The 16,600-nt window shown below is 44.1% G+C and overlaps 2 protein-coding genes across 14 annotated transcripts in view; one reads left to right on the forward strand and one right to left on the reverse strand.

The window, feature by feature from the left end:
* The window catches only part of LOC144310386 (uncharacterized), an 84,998-nt gene that overhangs the window by 55,043 nt on the left and 13,355 nt on the right, over positions 1-16,600 (forward strand). For 6 of the 9 annotated variants that reach the window (XR_013376088.1, XM_077891274.1, XM_077891278.1 and 3 more), the window contains exon 2: positions 11,114-11,344. The exons of the other annotated variants lie outside the window; for them this stretch is intronic. The gene's annotated coding sequence lies outside the window, so the exon portion shown is untranslated. The remainder of the gene's footprint in view (positions 1-11,113; positions 11,345-16,600) is intronic. 9 annotated transcript variants of the gene reach the window in all.
* NMNAT1 (nicotinamide nucleotide adenylyltransferase 1) overlaps positions 8,013-16,600 on the reverse strand; it is a 29,589-nt gene continuing 21,001 nt past the window's right edge. For all 5 annotated transcript variants that reach the window (XM_077891269.1, XM_077891271.1, XM_077891268.1 and 2 more), the window contains 4 exons: positions 13,987-14,154; positions 12,492-12,675; positions 9,076-9,218; positions 8,013-8,719 (listed from right to left, as the gene is read on the reverse strand). In XM_077891269.1, coding sequence (XP_077747395.1) covers positions 8,319-8,719; positions 9,076-9,218; positions 12,492-12,675; positions 13,987-14,098 — 840 coding nt within the window. In that variant the 5' untranslated portion in view covers positions 14,099-14,154 and the 3' untranslated portion in view covers positions 8,013-8,318. The remainder of the gene's footprint in view (positions 8,720-9,075; positions 9,219-12,491; positions 12,676-13,986; positions 14,155-16,600) is intronic.

Genomic DNA, 16,600 nt, shown 5'->3' on the forward strand with positions numbered 1-16,600 from the left:
TCTGCATCACACTCTGCTTAATTCCTTCATAATTATCATAATCCACAATTTTCTTTTTTTGGTTTGTTTATTGACTCCCTTTTTTCTTAAGATTTCAAGGGCAGAAAACATGTTCCTCTCATTCTTCTGCAGCATCCCTAGGGCCTAGGGAATATGCTGGCAAGTGCTCCATAAATGTTGAATGAATGGCTGAAGCCTTTTCCAAAGGAGAAATGCCATTTTTACTGAGAAATCAGAGTAGTACCACCTTGCCCAGAATAAGGCTGTTGATTCTCCTAACTATAAGACATTGATTCCTTTGGTGGGATATGACAGGCTGATATCAAATCCTAGATTACCTATATCTTGCCATTTATTTTATTTTTTAAAAAGATTTTATTTGAGAGAGAGAGAGAGACAGAGAGAGAGACAGAGAGAGCATGAGCAGGGGGAGGGGCAGGGGAAGAGGGAGAAGTAGGCTCCCAGCTAAGCAGGGAGCCTGATGTGGGGCTCAATCCCAGAACCCTGACCTAAAGGCAGCCGCTTAACCAACTGAGCCACCCAGGCGCCCCTGTATCTTGCCATTTAATGGGCACAGAACTATGAACTCTGACCAGATTTCTGGAGTATGAAGCCTGTTTAAATTCCAGAAAACTAAGGGAACAGGACATGGAAAGGTCATACTTACTTCCTGCCCTTAATATCTTATTGTTCTAAATGTTGGCCTGAAAATGAAAGTCACATAAATAACTACTAATAATTTTGGCATTTGTGATGGTTGGTATGGCTTTGGGCCAGCTTAAACAAGGGCCATCTAGTATGGATAGAGTTGAAATTCAGTTGAAGTAGACATAGACTGAGCTTGCCCATGGGATAAAGAGTAATTTTCTTCTCCACAATTCTCCCATCTTTCTTCTAGACAAGGACCAAAAGTTATCTCTGGAAAGAGGGGTGAAATTTATTTGAGACTTTTCTTTTCCTCCACTTGATACTGGCAAAGTAACTCATAAAATTATAGCCAAGATAAGATGATCCTAAACCTGTGCTAACACTGCTCCTCCTCGGCAGAAATGGATGGGAATGGAAGAGGGACAGTTGGCAGTCGACCCACTCTTGTATCACCTGATGGAGTCTGGTACTGGCTTAGCAAAGAATGGCATGGATACTGTAAACACTTCTTGCCATCCAGACTTCCACTCCCTAAGGCAGGGACGCATTGCCATCAAGGAGCTTGGTCCAGGTCTAGGAGTAAGATCTGGATTCATTTAAGACTAAGCCAATCACAGAAAGTCTACCTCCTTCGACAGTGATTGGTTTTCGGGACAAGCAAGTTTCAATGAATTTGAATCAGCCAAGGATATATGATGATAAGTTTGATAAGCCTATTGGGGGCAGCCCTGGCGGCGCAGCAGTTTAGCGCTGCCTGCAGCCCAGGGTGTGATCCTGGAGACCCGGGATCGAGTCCCGTGTCAGGCTCCCTGCATAGAGCCTACTTCTCCCTCTGCTTATCTCTGTGTATGTGTGTGTGTGTGTGTGTGTGTCTCATGAATAAATAAATAAAATCTTTAAAAAAAAAAAGCCTATGGGGAAGATGTTTCTTTGATTTTAACAAAGCCCTAGGGAGCCAGCCTTTCCCCACTTTTGAACATGAGCCAGGAAGACTTGCTATTGGTGACCACCCTACAACTCAAAGAGCACCAAGCACCAGACTTAGGACACTGAGTTACAGAGCAGAGGGATGGAAAGCCCCTGGGTCCCTGATGACACTGTTGCTTCATTGTTCCCATGCACCCTAAACCCTACCCTCCATTTGTTTTTTTGTTTGTTTGTTTTCCGATGCAAACACACGAGGGTTTATTTACAAGCTCGAGCTTGGGTCCAAGTATACCCGACACAGCGGAGCAAGGACTTGGACCCTGCCCTCCATTTGTACTTCTGGGTTTAAGTGTCCTTGTTTCAGCCTGGAGTTGAAATTCATATTACTCGCAGTGGAAAATACCCTGATATAGAAAATAAATAAAATTAGGTTACTCTTGTCTCCTTAAGTAACTTATTTGCCTTTTTAAACCTTTTTGAGGGCAGAAGAGCTAATTATGGTTCAGTTCTGAGCATATTTAAGTTGCTGAGAGTACTTAGCAAATGTTAAATAAAATACCACTATGGGGCCCCTGGGTGGCTCAGTTGGTTGAGCATCGGACTCTTGGTTTTGGCTCAGGTCGTGACTTAATGGGCTGTGGGATGGAGCCCCATGTCGGGCTCCATGCTTAGCTCAGGGTCTACCTGAGGATTCTCTCCTTCTGCCCCTTACCCAACTCATGTGCTCTCACTCTCTCAAATAAAGAAAGAAATCTTTGGAGAGTGGAAAACAAACCATAAGAGACTCTCAACGTCAGAAAACAGGCTGAGGGTTGGGCAGCCCAGGTGGCTCAGGGGTTTAGCGCCACCTTTGGTCCAGGGCCTGATCCTGGAGACCTGGGATCAAGTCCCACTTTGGGCTCCCTGCATGGATCCTGCTTCTCCCTCTGCCTCTCTCTCTCTTCTGTTTCTCATGAATAAATAAATAAAATATTAAAAAAGGAAAAAGAAAACAGACTGAGGGTTGATGGAGGCAGGTCGGTGGGGGGGGTGGCTAGATAGATGGGCGATGGGGATCTAGGAGGGCATATTTTGGGATGAACACTGGGTGTTGTATGGAAGCGCTGAATCACTGAATTCTACTCCAGAAATCAATATTGTGCTGTATGTTAACTACCTAAAGTTTAAATTTAAAGAAAAGGAAAAAAATCTTAAAAATATATTACTTCAATAAATAAATACTAAAAATATACTATCTCATGAGTACTACTCTTTCAACAAGACCAGTGTGGCCAGAAGCTCAGATCTTCTGCTTTGGTGGCACTGATACTTTTAGCTGCACTATTTTATTTATTTATTTATTTATTTATTTATTTATTTATTTATTTATTTATAATTTTTATTTATTTATGATAGTCACACACACACAGAGACACAGGCAGAGGGAGAAGCAGGCTCCATGCACCGGGAGCCCGACGCGGGACCCGATCCCGGGTCTCCAGGATCGTGCCCTGGGCCAAAGGCAGGTGCCAAACCGCTGCACCACCCAGGGATCCCTAGCTGCACTATTTTAAAGGCTATTAATCAAAAGAAACTTTGGGTGCCGAGAATCTACCTTGAAGAAGGCAGCTGGGACTTTGCCCCTATAAGCCAGGCCCCTCCGCCTTGCTCTCCTGTGCTGTGCCACAGAGTGAAACATGCCAGCGAGGCCATCCAAATCTGGGGGTCACTCATTCTCACTGGTTTCCTATGCAGCTGTTGTTCTGGAGACCCTGGGGAGGACAGTAGGGCAAGCAATTAAAAACAAAAACAAAAACAAAAACCTTTCTCTTGACTGTCCTCCGCTCCTCAGATCCTGCCAACCTGAGAGCAATTGTTGTAATATATAGTGAGAGGCAGGCCTGTTCTCTGTACTTCCTCGTGGGTTGTTCCTCCTACCTAAGACTGCCCAAGCTGGAAAAACAAAAGCCCCCCCAAACAGAACAGAAACAGGACTCCTTGACCTTCAGATAAATGACAAAGAATTCAGTGTAAGGAGCTCCTCCTGGAGTGCTCTCCACCCTGGTTTCTTGACTTCCAGGGCCCAAGGGTGCTCATGTTTAGGAAACGTGATGGGTTCAGGAGGATTCTGGAGAGTTCCTTGCTCAAACTCTAGTCTTGTTTTTCTTGCCACCTGGCTGTAGACAACCTGGCAGCAGAGACTATCTTGTACTTGTGTGCTCCCCTTGGTACTTCACATAATACTGTTCCAAGATATGCTTCCTGGTCACACAGAAGAGAAGGGACAGGTGGCAGCTCAGAGTGGTGAGAAGCCAGTATGGTGAGGAGACAGTGCCAACTCTCCATCAGGTCGATCACATTTCATATGCCCCCTCATGGATCTGGGTGCGTTTTCTTTCTTTCTTTTTTTTTTTTTTTTTTGCTAATGAAGAGTGAACTAGGGCTCCTAACACCTCCTCCTCCTGGGCATTCACTTCTCCTATTCCAAGGAATTGGTACATCAGGCAGGTTCCACTTGGTCCTTCTGTGTGGACAGAACACATCACACGTCACCATCAGACTATCATATGTTCAAAGTTTTCTTTATTTGTACTCATCCATTTGGGGTGATGAAAATTTCAAGATGTGACTAAAACTTCATTCTTTGAAAAGATGTTACGTAAGGCGTAAAGAGGTTAAGAACACAGGCTCAGAAGACATACTGCTCACTTAAGCCTCAGGGTTTGGCATTTACACCAATCAACTAATTGTGCTTAGTTTCTTTATGACTTACACGCCCCACACATCATAAGTGCTCAGTAAGTGTTGGCACTGTGAAGATCAAACAGCACCACTGGTAAACCAGGTACAGATTTCAGAGACAGACACTGTACAGCCTCACAGTTGGGTGGATGCCACAATGAATGTTCTAGATCACAAGGCCTGTGGGAACAAGTATGAGGATGGCAGTGGAATGGATGTCCTGTTATCCACTGATTATCCAAAATGGTTAACATTTACTTCTGGGTGCCACACCATTTCACAAGATAGTGACTTCTGGCCTCTGACAGAAATGAATCAGACGTTGGGGTAAGAAAAAAGAAAACTACTGTACATGCTGACACTGATGGAATGCTTCCTTCCACCCTGCAGGGAGACCCTCGAGATATCAGAAAAAAAAAAAAAAAGAACATCCTTTGATACAAGAAGATGAGCCTAAATCACACCTGTGGCTCAATCTCTCTACCATGATCACCAAGGAGAACCCACTCCTCTTATCTAAATGGTTTACTGTTCACACTTGTCCCCTAAACAGGTAAACAACAACAACAAAAATCTCTCCAGATGTGTATTCAGCTGAATTAAGCTGCCAGTAAAGGACTTTTGTTCCTTGGCTGCATTCAAATTATGCAATGTAAGGGGTAAAGGAGTATAACACATATAAAACACGAGCATCAAACACACAAAATACCAGCTTTACACATTTCCTAAACCCAAAATTTACATTACAAAAGCAAATTATGAAAAAGCCATAATAGGAAATATAGTGGCATATTTCCCTCTTCCTCAATGGAAGTCACAACAACTATTAATATTTATTCCCCTGTGAAGTTCATTGTTCTAATTTCCACTATCAAAACAGGAAATTCTGCCCTTGAGGTCACCCAAAACTTATTATGTTGTGGCATTAGCAGCATCCTTGGTACTAAGACAAAAAGCTAAAAGCATCCCATTCCATGTACAAAGGTATTGATCCATAAATAGCACAATAGGATCATTTCACTATTATCAAGTCTCCTGGGAGGTCCCCAAATGCTTTACCCAGTGGGTCCAGAGGTCATATACTCACAGCTGAGCAGGGTGGGCCCTTCTAGGTAGGAAGGCACCATGGTATAAGAGAAATTTCTACAAAATAAATAGAAGTTTATAGCATTGGAAGCCTTCTGCACTCTGTACATACATCAGGTGAACTAAGTGCAGTTTTCCAGGAGAAAAAAAATCAAAGTTACACTTAGGTAGCTTCATCTACTTCTAGATGGTTCTTTTTCAATACTGCTTCAACTCTCAACTCCAAAAAGCTCAGGAGGGGGAGAAATGACCTCATCTCTCTGATCAGAGACTCCAACTTGTCACTCCATCAGTAGACTGAAGCCTACTGGTGCCAGGCTCTGCAACCCTCGTGGGCTTTAGGAGGCTGGCCTGTTGGCCTCAGTAAGAGTAGGTCAGTGGCTGTAGAATGGATGCTGGCCACTTTCACTCCTCTTTTCAAACTGCGTGTTCACATTTGACCATATAACTGCACAATTTTAAGTACTTTTTCCTTCAAGTCATAAACCCTTCATCTAGAATGGTGTAGGTATGAAATATAAATTGCAAAAAGTATTATATTTTCATGAGGAATTTAACTTAAGTCCTCTTTCTACCACATGATTTTTCATGGATCCTAAGGCTATTCTATAAAAGCTATTTCTGGTTCTTTTGCCTTACCAATTGGTAAAACTTTCACAGAATTTTAATCAGCATCCAACTATGTAACAAACTTGTGTTTGTCACGTAAAAGGGAAAAAGTGTAAGAAAGTAGAAACTTTTTCTGCTTAAATTTACAAATGGCAGATTCACAGTGAGCTGGAACAAAAGCAGCAGGGCTCTTCAGAAACTCGAGAAAATTTTGGACTGAGATCATAGAGAGTTCTTTCAACCAGCCATTTTCAGTGCTTCGAATTCTGAGTTGGAGGAAATGTGAGCTCATCCAGTGTGGCATTTCTCATGTTTGTAGGATCTTCATTCATCTTTTGACTATTAAGCTATCAAGAAAGGCCAAGAACACTGATACTTCATAAAATCCTTGCATAAGATCCCTCACTCTCTGTGGTTCTCTCTGTTCCAGGTAGCATGATGTCATTTCTGTAAGATTTTTTTTTTAATTTTTATTTTTATTTATGATAGTCACAGAGAGAGAGAGAGGCAGAGACACAGGCAGAGGGAGAAGCAGGCTCCATGCACCGGGAGCCCGACGTGGGATTCGATCCTGGGTCTCCAGGATCGCGCCCTGGGCCAAAGGCAGGCGCCAAACCGCTGCGCCACCCAGGGATCCCCATGATGTCATTTCTGAAGCGGTTCCTGAAGACAGCAAGATGGCAGATAACCAGAGCCACAAGAGGCTGTGCTAAGAGGAAACCCATAACGTGTAACCTGATTTTAAATTACCACTGGTTTTACCAAACTTTTATGCTTTAGTTTATGAAAGAATCACAATTCCCTGTTACCAGCACCCAGACTGTTTCTCTACCTCTCGTGTGGGGAGCAGAAATACTGGTGTACCTTTCTGAACATTTGAGGGCTTGGACCTTTCTCCCAGTCTCCAAAGGTGGAGCTCCAGGCAGGTGTGTCTTGGCAAAGCTTAACTGATGTGCGCCAGAGAGACAGAACCATTAGCGTCAAGTTTCTGCCAGGCACATTCACAACCTGTATTTTGCACAACTGAAGATGACTGGTCAGTGGTGGATTTTACAAGATCACTATTTTTAGAATTATTTCCTTGGCCACCATTGGTGAAGAATGCAGGCATTCGTAAAAGGCTAATTCCCTTTAAAACTAAATTGGGGGGCAGCCCTGGTGGCGCAGTGGTTTAGTACTGCCTGTAGCCCAGGGTGTGATCCTGGGGACCCTGGATCGAGTCCCACGTCAGGCTCTCTGTATGATGCCTGCTTCTCCCTCTGCCTGTGTCTCTGCCTCTCTCTCTGTCTTTCACGAGTAAATAAATAAAATCTTTAAAAAAAAAAAAAAAAAACTAAATTGGGGGGCAGCCCGGGTGGGTTAGTGGTTTGGCACCTGCCTTCAGCCCAGGGCATGATCCTGGAGTCCTGGGATTGAGTCCCACATTGGACTCCCTGCATGGAGCCTGCTTCTCCTTCTGCCCGTGTCTCTGCCTCTCTCTCTCTGCGTCTGTCATGAATAAATAAATAAAATCTTAAAAAAAAAAAAAAAAAAAACTAAAGGGGATTTTAAATAGGTTTTTATTTTTAGGTTTTATTTATTTATTTGAGAGAGAGTGAGCAGGAGCGAGAGGGAGAGAGAATCTGAACCAACCTCCATGCTGAGCACAGAGCCCGATGCCAGGCTCAATCCTATGACCCGGAGATCACAATCCGAGCCGAAATCAAGAGTTAGACACTCAACCAACTGAGCCACCCAGAGACTATATTGAAAACATTCATCTTAGGAATTTCCAATAAATTATAAACCTGATTTTTTTTTAATTTTTTATTTATTTATGATAGTCACAGGGAGAGAAAGAGAGAGAGGCAGAGACACAGGCAGAGGGAGAAGCAGGCTCCACGCACCGCGAGCCTGACATGGGATTCAATCCCGGGTCTCCAGGATCGCGCCCTGGGCCAAAGGCAGGCGCCAAACCGCTGCGCCACCCAGGGATCCCTAAACCTGATTTTAATCTACTATGAAACTGATCTTTACCAAACTTTATTTTTATTTTTTTATTTATGATAGGCACACAGTGAGAGAGAGAGGCAGAGACACAGGCAGAGGGAGAAGCAGGCTCCATGCACCGGGAGCCCGACATGGGATTCGATCCCGGGTCTCCAGGATCGCGCCCTGGGCCAAAGGCAGGTGCCAAACCGCTGTGCCACCCAGGGATCCCTGATCTTTACCAAACATTTAAAATGCTTTAGTTTATGAAACAGGATCACAATTCCTCTTCCCAGTTACTGACACGCAGACGGTTTCAAATACCCATCAGGGAAGTCCAAAATATCATGCTGTAGGATTTATGAGTTAGCTTCTGCAGTGTTTCTCTGCAAAGGAGCCAGGATGACCCCGACATTCCTTTCTTCACTCTCACAGCTATACAGATCATGCTTTTCGATATACTCCTGGACAAGGTCTGGTACCAAGTAGCGAATGCTCTGGCCCCTTCTGAGAGCTCGCCGGATCTTTGTGGAGGAGATGTCATTGGTGATCCATTCATTTACCAGGTGAATGTTGTTCCGATGCTGCCACAGTGCATCGGATTCATAGATAAATTTCTGAGCATCATTTCCAGCCCGAGTAATACATACAAGTCCATAGTCTCCCACAATTTGGGTGATATCCTCACTTTTCCACAGATTGGGCACGCCAAAGGACTCCAGTAGATCTGCCCCACACAGCAGCTTTACCTTTGGCACATCTGGGAAAAAGAAGACACAGCTTCAGGGTCTGCTTTGCTAGTAACTCCCTGCACCAAAATGAACATAGCAGTGTGTTTTTCTGGCTAGAGGGTTCATAGATCCCATCTGATCAGAATCAGGTTCCCAGAAGAGATTTAGGACATGCAAAAGTTAAGGACCACTGCAGGAGAAATAAGCTCAAGGTGCCCTTTCCTCTCCTTTCCTCCCTCCATTCACAAAACTAACTAGGGGCATTTACTGGGCACTCATACACAGTCTCATTTAACTGTGAGACTGAATATGAAAATACAAAGGGGCTTCCTCAGCTCTAGAATCTTATCTACTGTAGTCGGTAAGTCTGATGAAACATACAGACCTTTTGTTTTTGGCTCTAGTGATTTCTTTTGACTAAAATCTTGTCTCTGTTCAGCCCACTTCCTTTTCTGTCCAGGCCTTCCCCGCACAGGTGAATCCTGCTGGTGATCACAGCTCCCGGCCTCTAGTTTCTCTTGATGGTGTCTATAAAACAAGGCAATAGAACATTTCTCTTCTCACAATGTTCAGCTAAAATACTGTCCTTCAGGAGATGTCTGAGAGCCTCTGACCCAGAGTTAAATGCTATGTGATATTAAAAACATTTAACCAGGGCAGCCCGGGTGGCTCAGCGGTTTAGCACCCCTTCAGCCTGGGGCCTGATCCTGGAGACCCGGGATCAAGTCCCACATCGGGCTCCCTGCATGGAGCCTGCTTCTCCCTCTGCCTGTGTCTCTGCCCCTCTCTCTGTGTGTGTCTCTCATGAATAAATAAATAAAATCTTTAAAAAATAATAAAAAAAATAAAAACATTTAACCACAGGTACACCTGATGCCTGACCGGTCAGAAGGGATGCATCCAACTGGGATGCTTACCAGTCCCCAGTACCACCAGGTCAGCATGGATACTGGCCAGCAGTGCTGTGGACTGGCTGTCAGAAACAGAAAGCAAGGAGATCCTGGGAGCACAACAGATGGTAGCTATTACTATTCTAAGCTTTATGTGTGTGCCATAATAACAAGAGTTAACATTAGTTATTTACTATGTGCTAAGCATTACACTAAGTCCTTTGCATGGATTATTTGATTAAATCTTCTCAATATCCTGTGCCATAAATACCATTATTGTTATTATTATTCCAATAGTGGAGGGAAGTGAAGGCTTAGAGCTGCAACTCCAGCTATTGGTAGACTCCCTGGGACATAGGAGGCATTCTTTTTTTTTTTTTTTTTCAAGATTTTAATTTATTTATTTGAGAGAGAGAGCATGAGCAGGGGGTAAAGGCAGAGGGAGAAGCAGGCTCCCCACTGAGCAGGGAGCCCAATTCGGGGCTCGATCCCAGGATGCTGGGATTAGGACCTCAGCTGACGGTAGACACTCAACGGACTGAACCACTCAGGTGCCCCCATGGGAAGCATTCAATAACAATCTTATTGACTGAATGTTTTAGTTATTACAAAGCAACTCTTATTGCCCACTGTTATATCAGAATTATTATCCCTATTAAGAGAGGAGAGCTCTGATTAATTTGCCCTAGGCCATATTTTCAAAAAGTGGGGCTCAAACTTGCAACTGTGAGATCAAGACCTGAGTCAAAATCAAGAGTCAGACAATCAACTGAGCTACCAGGTGCCCCTGCCCATGGCTTATAAGTAGCCAAGCCAGTATTTGAACCCCAGAAGTCTGGTTCCAGAGCCTATACTCTTGACCATTGAAGAATGTGGCTTGACCCACTTAATGGAGAGCCACACGCCAAGGATAAAGTCCTAGAGGGGACAGATGCCTGAAGCCTAAAAGGAAGAGACCACAGGCAGCTTATGTGTAGCTTTCTTGTGGACTGGCAGCAGGATGCCGACTGCTTTACAACTGTGAAGTAACATGAGCTAAATTTAGGGGAGCCAAATGTGGGTCCTTGTGCCTCTAACTCCCTTCCCTCTTGAGCAACTGAGTTAATATGTAACAGACAGTAAGGTTGCTGCGGAGCCAAAGAGGGAGGGCTGAGTAAGGTGGGCCTGCAGAAGCCTGGTGTTTTTTGTTTGTTTGTTTTGTTTTTTAAAGATTTTATTCATTCATTCACAGAGACACAGAGATAGAGAGGCAGAGACACAGGCAGAGGGAGCCTGATGTGGGACTCAATCCTGGGTCTCCAGGATCACGCCCTGGGCTGCAGGTGGCGCTAAACCGCTGCGCCACCAGGGCTGCCCAAGCCTGGTGTTTGATAGAATTTCTGGCCAATGAAAAGGGCAGACACCTCCCTGCCAAGCCTGAAAAGTTGCTCCTCTTGCTAGGTTGCTGTGCTGGATACTATCTGCTGGCTCAGTGGCAAATCCTGCCCTAAACACACTTCCCAGAGGATCTCACGGCATGTTCTCATTTGACAGAGATTCTGCTAATGAGATTCACTCACAAGACTCGGAAGGAAGAAGGGAGGCAGAGGCCATCTTTCTGGGCTGTGGAGCGTGAGAAGCAATCTCTTATGGCACAAGCATGGTGGCCAGACTCTCTATTCCACTGTCCAGCCACCAACTCTAGGAGACTGGGACAGTTGAAGAGCAGCATTTGTGGTGGCAGAGACAGGACCAGCTTCCTGAACACTCACTGCAGCTAAAGAGGTATGACCTTGGAACAAACCCCACTTCCCTGCTGCCAGCCCCTTGACACTTTTGCAGACGCACCTAAATCCCTTTCTGCTTAGAATAGTCAGAGTGGTTTGGGGGCACCTGAGTGGCTCATTCACTTGAGAGTCTTAACTCTTAATATTGGCTTGGGTTGTGATCTCAGGGTTGGAGGATCGAGCCCCATGGCTGGCTCCGTGCTCAGCATGGAGTCTGCTTGAGGATTCTTCCTCTCCCTCTGTCTTCCCCCAACTTGAGTGTGTGTGCGCGCATGCTCTCTCTTAAATAAAGAACATCTTAAAGAAAAAAAAAATTTCAGTGGTTTCTATTTCCTGTTGAAACCCTAACTGATATGTTTCGAACCAGAAGGCTCAACTGTAAGAATAGACATTAGACATGAAGGTTTTTCAGAAAGCTCTCCTATAATTAAGCTAATATCACATAATAATTAGATATTATTCACTCTCGTTTGTTTTGAAAGACTTTATTAATTCATGAGAGACACACAGAGAGAGGCAGAGACATAGGCAGAGGGAGAAGCAGGCTCCCTAAGGGGAACTTGATGCAGGATTCAATCCCAGGACCTCGGGATCATGACCTGAGCCAAAGGCAGATGCTCAACCACTGAGCCACCCAGGCGTCCCTCTAGTTTTTGAATCCTTACCTGGAACTGTTTCAAAGGTATGAGCACAGAGGTCTAAGACAACCCCCATATGTGGTCATGGGAGCGGCTCGTAAAATCAGGGCTGTCCATGACCAAGCACCATGGCTTCTCTTGCTTAAATTAGCTGCCTCTCTCTTTTATACTTAAGATTAATGACAACATCTTCTTAGGACTTTTGGGCACAGACAGGGCAGGCAGGCTTCTTCTCTATGTGCTCTCTTTCATAAAGATACACACAGTAACAAGCATGCAAACATCTCAACGCATGATGAAAGGCATACAGGTAAACAGACCCCCACATTCTGTTGCTGTGCTCCATACCCAAGAAATAACCGGACGTGGGAATAGCACAGCCTAAGCCCTCCGACCCGAGTCAGTTTGCAAATCTGTATGTTCACAGACACAGGCAGTAGTGAAACATAGCAGAAAGCCCCCAAACCATTTCCACACAACTGACAAAGCTGACTTCACCATGAATACCTTAGCACCTTAGCCGTCTCTACCCATTCCTTCTGAAGACTCTCCCAGGTGTCAACTTCCACCCATTCTGAACTCTTGGTGGCAAGTTCTGCCATGATAACTCGGTGGTGGGCAGAGATGAGTCCTTTCTTCTTATATGCATCACCAACAGGAGAAATTATGCCTTTGATAACTTTGTATTTTCCTGGATAAAGAGTCAAATTTCATGTGAGGTGTAACAAGTTACATTTTATGCATAGAAAATATTATCATTGATATGGTTTTATAACAGACCCTCCTCCCCCACTCCCCCATTTTTAAAACAGGGATTCAGGGTGCCTGGGTGGCTCAGTCGGTTAGGTGTCTGCCTTCGGCTCAGGTCATGACCTCAGGGTCCTGGGACTGAGCTCCACATTGGCTCCTGGCTCAGCGGGGAGTCTGCTTCTCCCTCTCCCTATGGGGCTCCCCCTGCTTGTGCTCTCTGTGTCAAATGAATTCAAATGAATAAGTAAAATCTTTAAAAAAAAATAAAACAGGGATTCAGGTTTATTCATAATTCATTTATAAACAAGATGAAATAGAACATAAAATTCACCATTTTAACCATCTTAAGTACATGTTTCAGTGGCAAGCACATTTACACTGTGGTGCAGACCTCACCACCGTCTGTCTCCAGAACTTTTTCATCTTTTCCAACTGAAACTTTGTCCCTACGAAACACTAACTCCCCATCACCCTGCACACTGTAAATTTTGATATTGCCAAATTGCCTTGTAAAAAGCCTTAATCCATTTGTATTGTCCATCTACAGTGTTCGCAAGAGCCCATTTCTCCCCAACCTCTGACACTTGACACTATCAAGTATAAACATTTTTACTGATGTCATGAGCAAAAGAGATTTCATTTTTTATCTTAGTTCTCTATTAGGATTATTAGTGAGATTGAACACCCATCCATCTATCAGCATATAGCATGATCATTTATGTAACAGAACATACTATGTAGGGGAGGAAAATAAATTTTTCTCAACCCTCCTTGGGTCCCTGGCTGGGTCTGAAAATTAAACTGACAAAGACAGAAAAACATAAGAAAAATGTAGAAATTTACTTAAGAGAAGGTTTATGTGACACGGTGCCTTCATAAAGAAACGAAGACCCCAAGAAACAGTTAGACATGAGTATTTTAATGAGAGGTTTGGTGAAGAGTGGACACCCATAGAAAAATACGACAGGGCAGAGAGTATGAGGTAAGCATAGTCAACCCGGGGAAATTTAGCAAAGCCATTAGTTTACAATCTTCCAGGCATCCTTATGTCCTTAGCAATAAGGATGTTCCTTCCCTCCTGGTACAGGGAGGGCAACCCTCACATAAAGGTTTTATGAGCTGTTTCAGCGGAGAAGGGTGGGGAGGAGGTCAGAGGGACCTTCCTGATTCTGCCATTTTTTTCAAACTCCTTCAGCTTAAAATATCCAACATGCCGAAGGGCCATATTTTGGGGCTGTGCCCTGGACCCTACCTGTTCCGTTCATGTAGTCCTTGGCCAACTCAAATAGCCTGAGGTGCATGTTGGTGATAGGATTAAAGGAACCACAAGCAAGGAGAACCACTTCCATCTTTGAATTTTCCATGCTAAGAATTTGCAGTTGCTGATCTGAATGGCAAGCTCCGACACTTTGCTTGTTGTCTGTAAAGGAGAAGAAAGGCAGGAAGTTCAGTTACAGGTCTTCAGGTGTCCTTCCATGTTCCCATTCCAAGTGGATGGACAAAGACACATGGCTTCAATGACAAAGATGGCCCCATTTCTCCACGCTTCCTTTTTCGGTAATCATCTACAGCTCCTGCTATAAAGGGATAGCATCTCCTTTCCTCTCTCTGTGACTTGCTTTGTTTGTTTGTTTTTTATTGGAGTTCAATTTGCCAACATACAGCATAACACCCAGTGCTCATCCTGTCAAGTGCCCCCGTCAGTGCCTGTCACCCAGTGTGACTTGCTTTGGACAAAGGAATGTGGCAGACATAAGTGTGCCAATGCTGAGCAAGTCCTCTGAAGCTTTGCACACTTCCACACTCTTCTGGGCTCCTGCCTCTGCCATGAAAATAAGCCAGGGCCAGCCTGGTGGAGGATGATGGAACACAGGCCAGAGAGCTGCTACTCCTGCTGACAGCCAGCCAATTTCATTAGCTATATGGTGGAGGCCATCCCACACCAGCCAAACCACATGCAACATGTTCAGACACACAGGCAAGCCCTGGTGAGATCAGCTGGGCCGGGCTTCCATCAACAAACTCACAAGCTGACCCTCAAATCCTGAGCAAAAGTAAATGCTTATTATTGGACGCTGCGAAGTTTTGTGATGCACTACTGTGGTCACAGTTAACCGATACAATGACATTATCAACTATCAAATAAATGGGACTCCCCAACAACCTGCCCTTCAAAACAGTAGTCGGCCTCTTTGTCAACATGATCACATTATCACTTTTGGCCCAGGAACAGTTTACAAACTCTTTTTTGTTTATTCCACTTGACCCTTCCACAACCCTAATGAAGTAAAGACAATGAATTTAAAATTTTATTTTATTTTTAAGATTTTATTTATTTATTCATGAGAGACACAGAAAGAGAGAGGCAGAGACACAGGCAGAGGGAGAAGCAGGCCCCACGCAGGGAACCCGACGTGGGACTTGGGACTCAGGACTTGATCCCGGGACCCTGGGGTCACGCCCCAGGCCGAAGGTAGCACTAAACTGCCGAGCCACCAGGGCTGCCCCCTAAAATTTTATTAAATGCATTTGTGTATACAGATTTAGAAATCACAGGGCAGCAAAAGACCCATAACAAAAACCAAGAGTCCTCAACCACATCCTGCTCACCAACTCCCCTATGCATCTCCTTTTTTTTTTTTTTTTTTTTTAATGCATCTCCTTTAAAAGCAACTACTTTGAACTTTTTCAACTATTTCTTCTGGTAACTCTACCATAATTCTACATTATGTACTTATAATGCTATTTTAAATTTATCCAATGTAAACAGTACCTATTTACTTTCTATAATTACCTATGAGAATTAGCTGTCACAAACCCTTACTATCTATTCTCAAACCTTTTTATCTCTACATAATTTCTAGTCTATGTTGAACATCGTCTTCTCCAGAACTATGAAGTTACTGCTTCTAGACTTCTGTGTTAACAGTGAGAGCTCCAAAGTCACTTCCAATTCTGGGTCCTTTGAAGGTGACTTAACATTTTTCCTTCCTTGAAGCTTGTGAAATCTTCTCTTTGTCCCCATGTTCTGAAATTTTACAGTGATATCCTCTAGTGCGGTTCTATTTTCATCCATTGTGTCGGGCATTGCACAGGCCCTTTCAATCTCGAAATTCAAAGACTTCAGTTCTGGGAGAGGCCCTTGAATTACTTCACTGATGACTTTCCACCTTCCATTGTCTGTTCTCTTTGGAAATGCCTATTATTTGAAACTGAAACCCAGACTGGTCTAATTTTCTTTTCCCTTCTATTTTTTCCCTTCTTGCCTTCATGCTCTAATTTCTAGGTATCTTCAACTCCATCTTCCAATCCATAGGTCGAGCTTTTCATTTGTTATTATACTCTTTGATTTCTAAGAACTTTGTCCTCTAAATGTTCCTTTTTATGGTGTTCTGTTGTTTCACCAATGTATTCTCTTATCTTTCTACCAACATGAATGATAAATTTTAAATTTCTTTCAAAAAGAGCTGAAAGGAAGTTCTGAGTGAGTGAATCAGGCCTGTGCGCAATGGGCTTAATTGTATGGTCACCTGGTAGTCAGTGTTGCAGGTCTCGCCCCTTGGACTGGTCAGATTCTACAGAAAAGTATCCTCCAATCTCTTTTCTGTTATAGCACAATAATAAGAACCCATGCTCTCTGGGGTTGGCTGAGTCAGTAGAGCATGTGACTAGATCTCAGGGTTGTGAGTCCAAGCCCCATGTTAGGTGTAGAGAATTTATGCTCTGAATTCAGACTGCCTGCATAGATATCACAGCTCTGGGGCACCTGGGTGCTCAGTTGGGTAAGCATCTGCCTTCCGCTTGGGTCGTGATTCCAGGGTCCTAGGATTGAGCCCACATCGGCCCCCTGCTCAGCGGGGAGCCTG

The sequence above is a fragment of the Canis aureus genome, chromosome 3, assembly GCF_053574225.1.
Source record: "Canis aureus isolate CA01 chromosome 3, VMU_Caureus_v.1.0, whole genome shotgun sequence".
In the NCBI taxonomy this organism is placed as follows: Eukaryota; Metazoa; Chordata; class Mammalia; order Carnivora; family Canidae; genus Canis; species Canis aureus.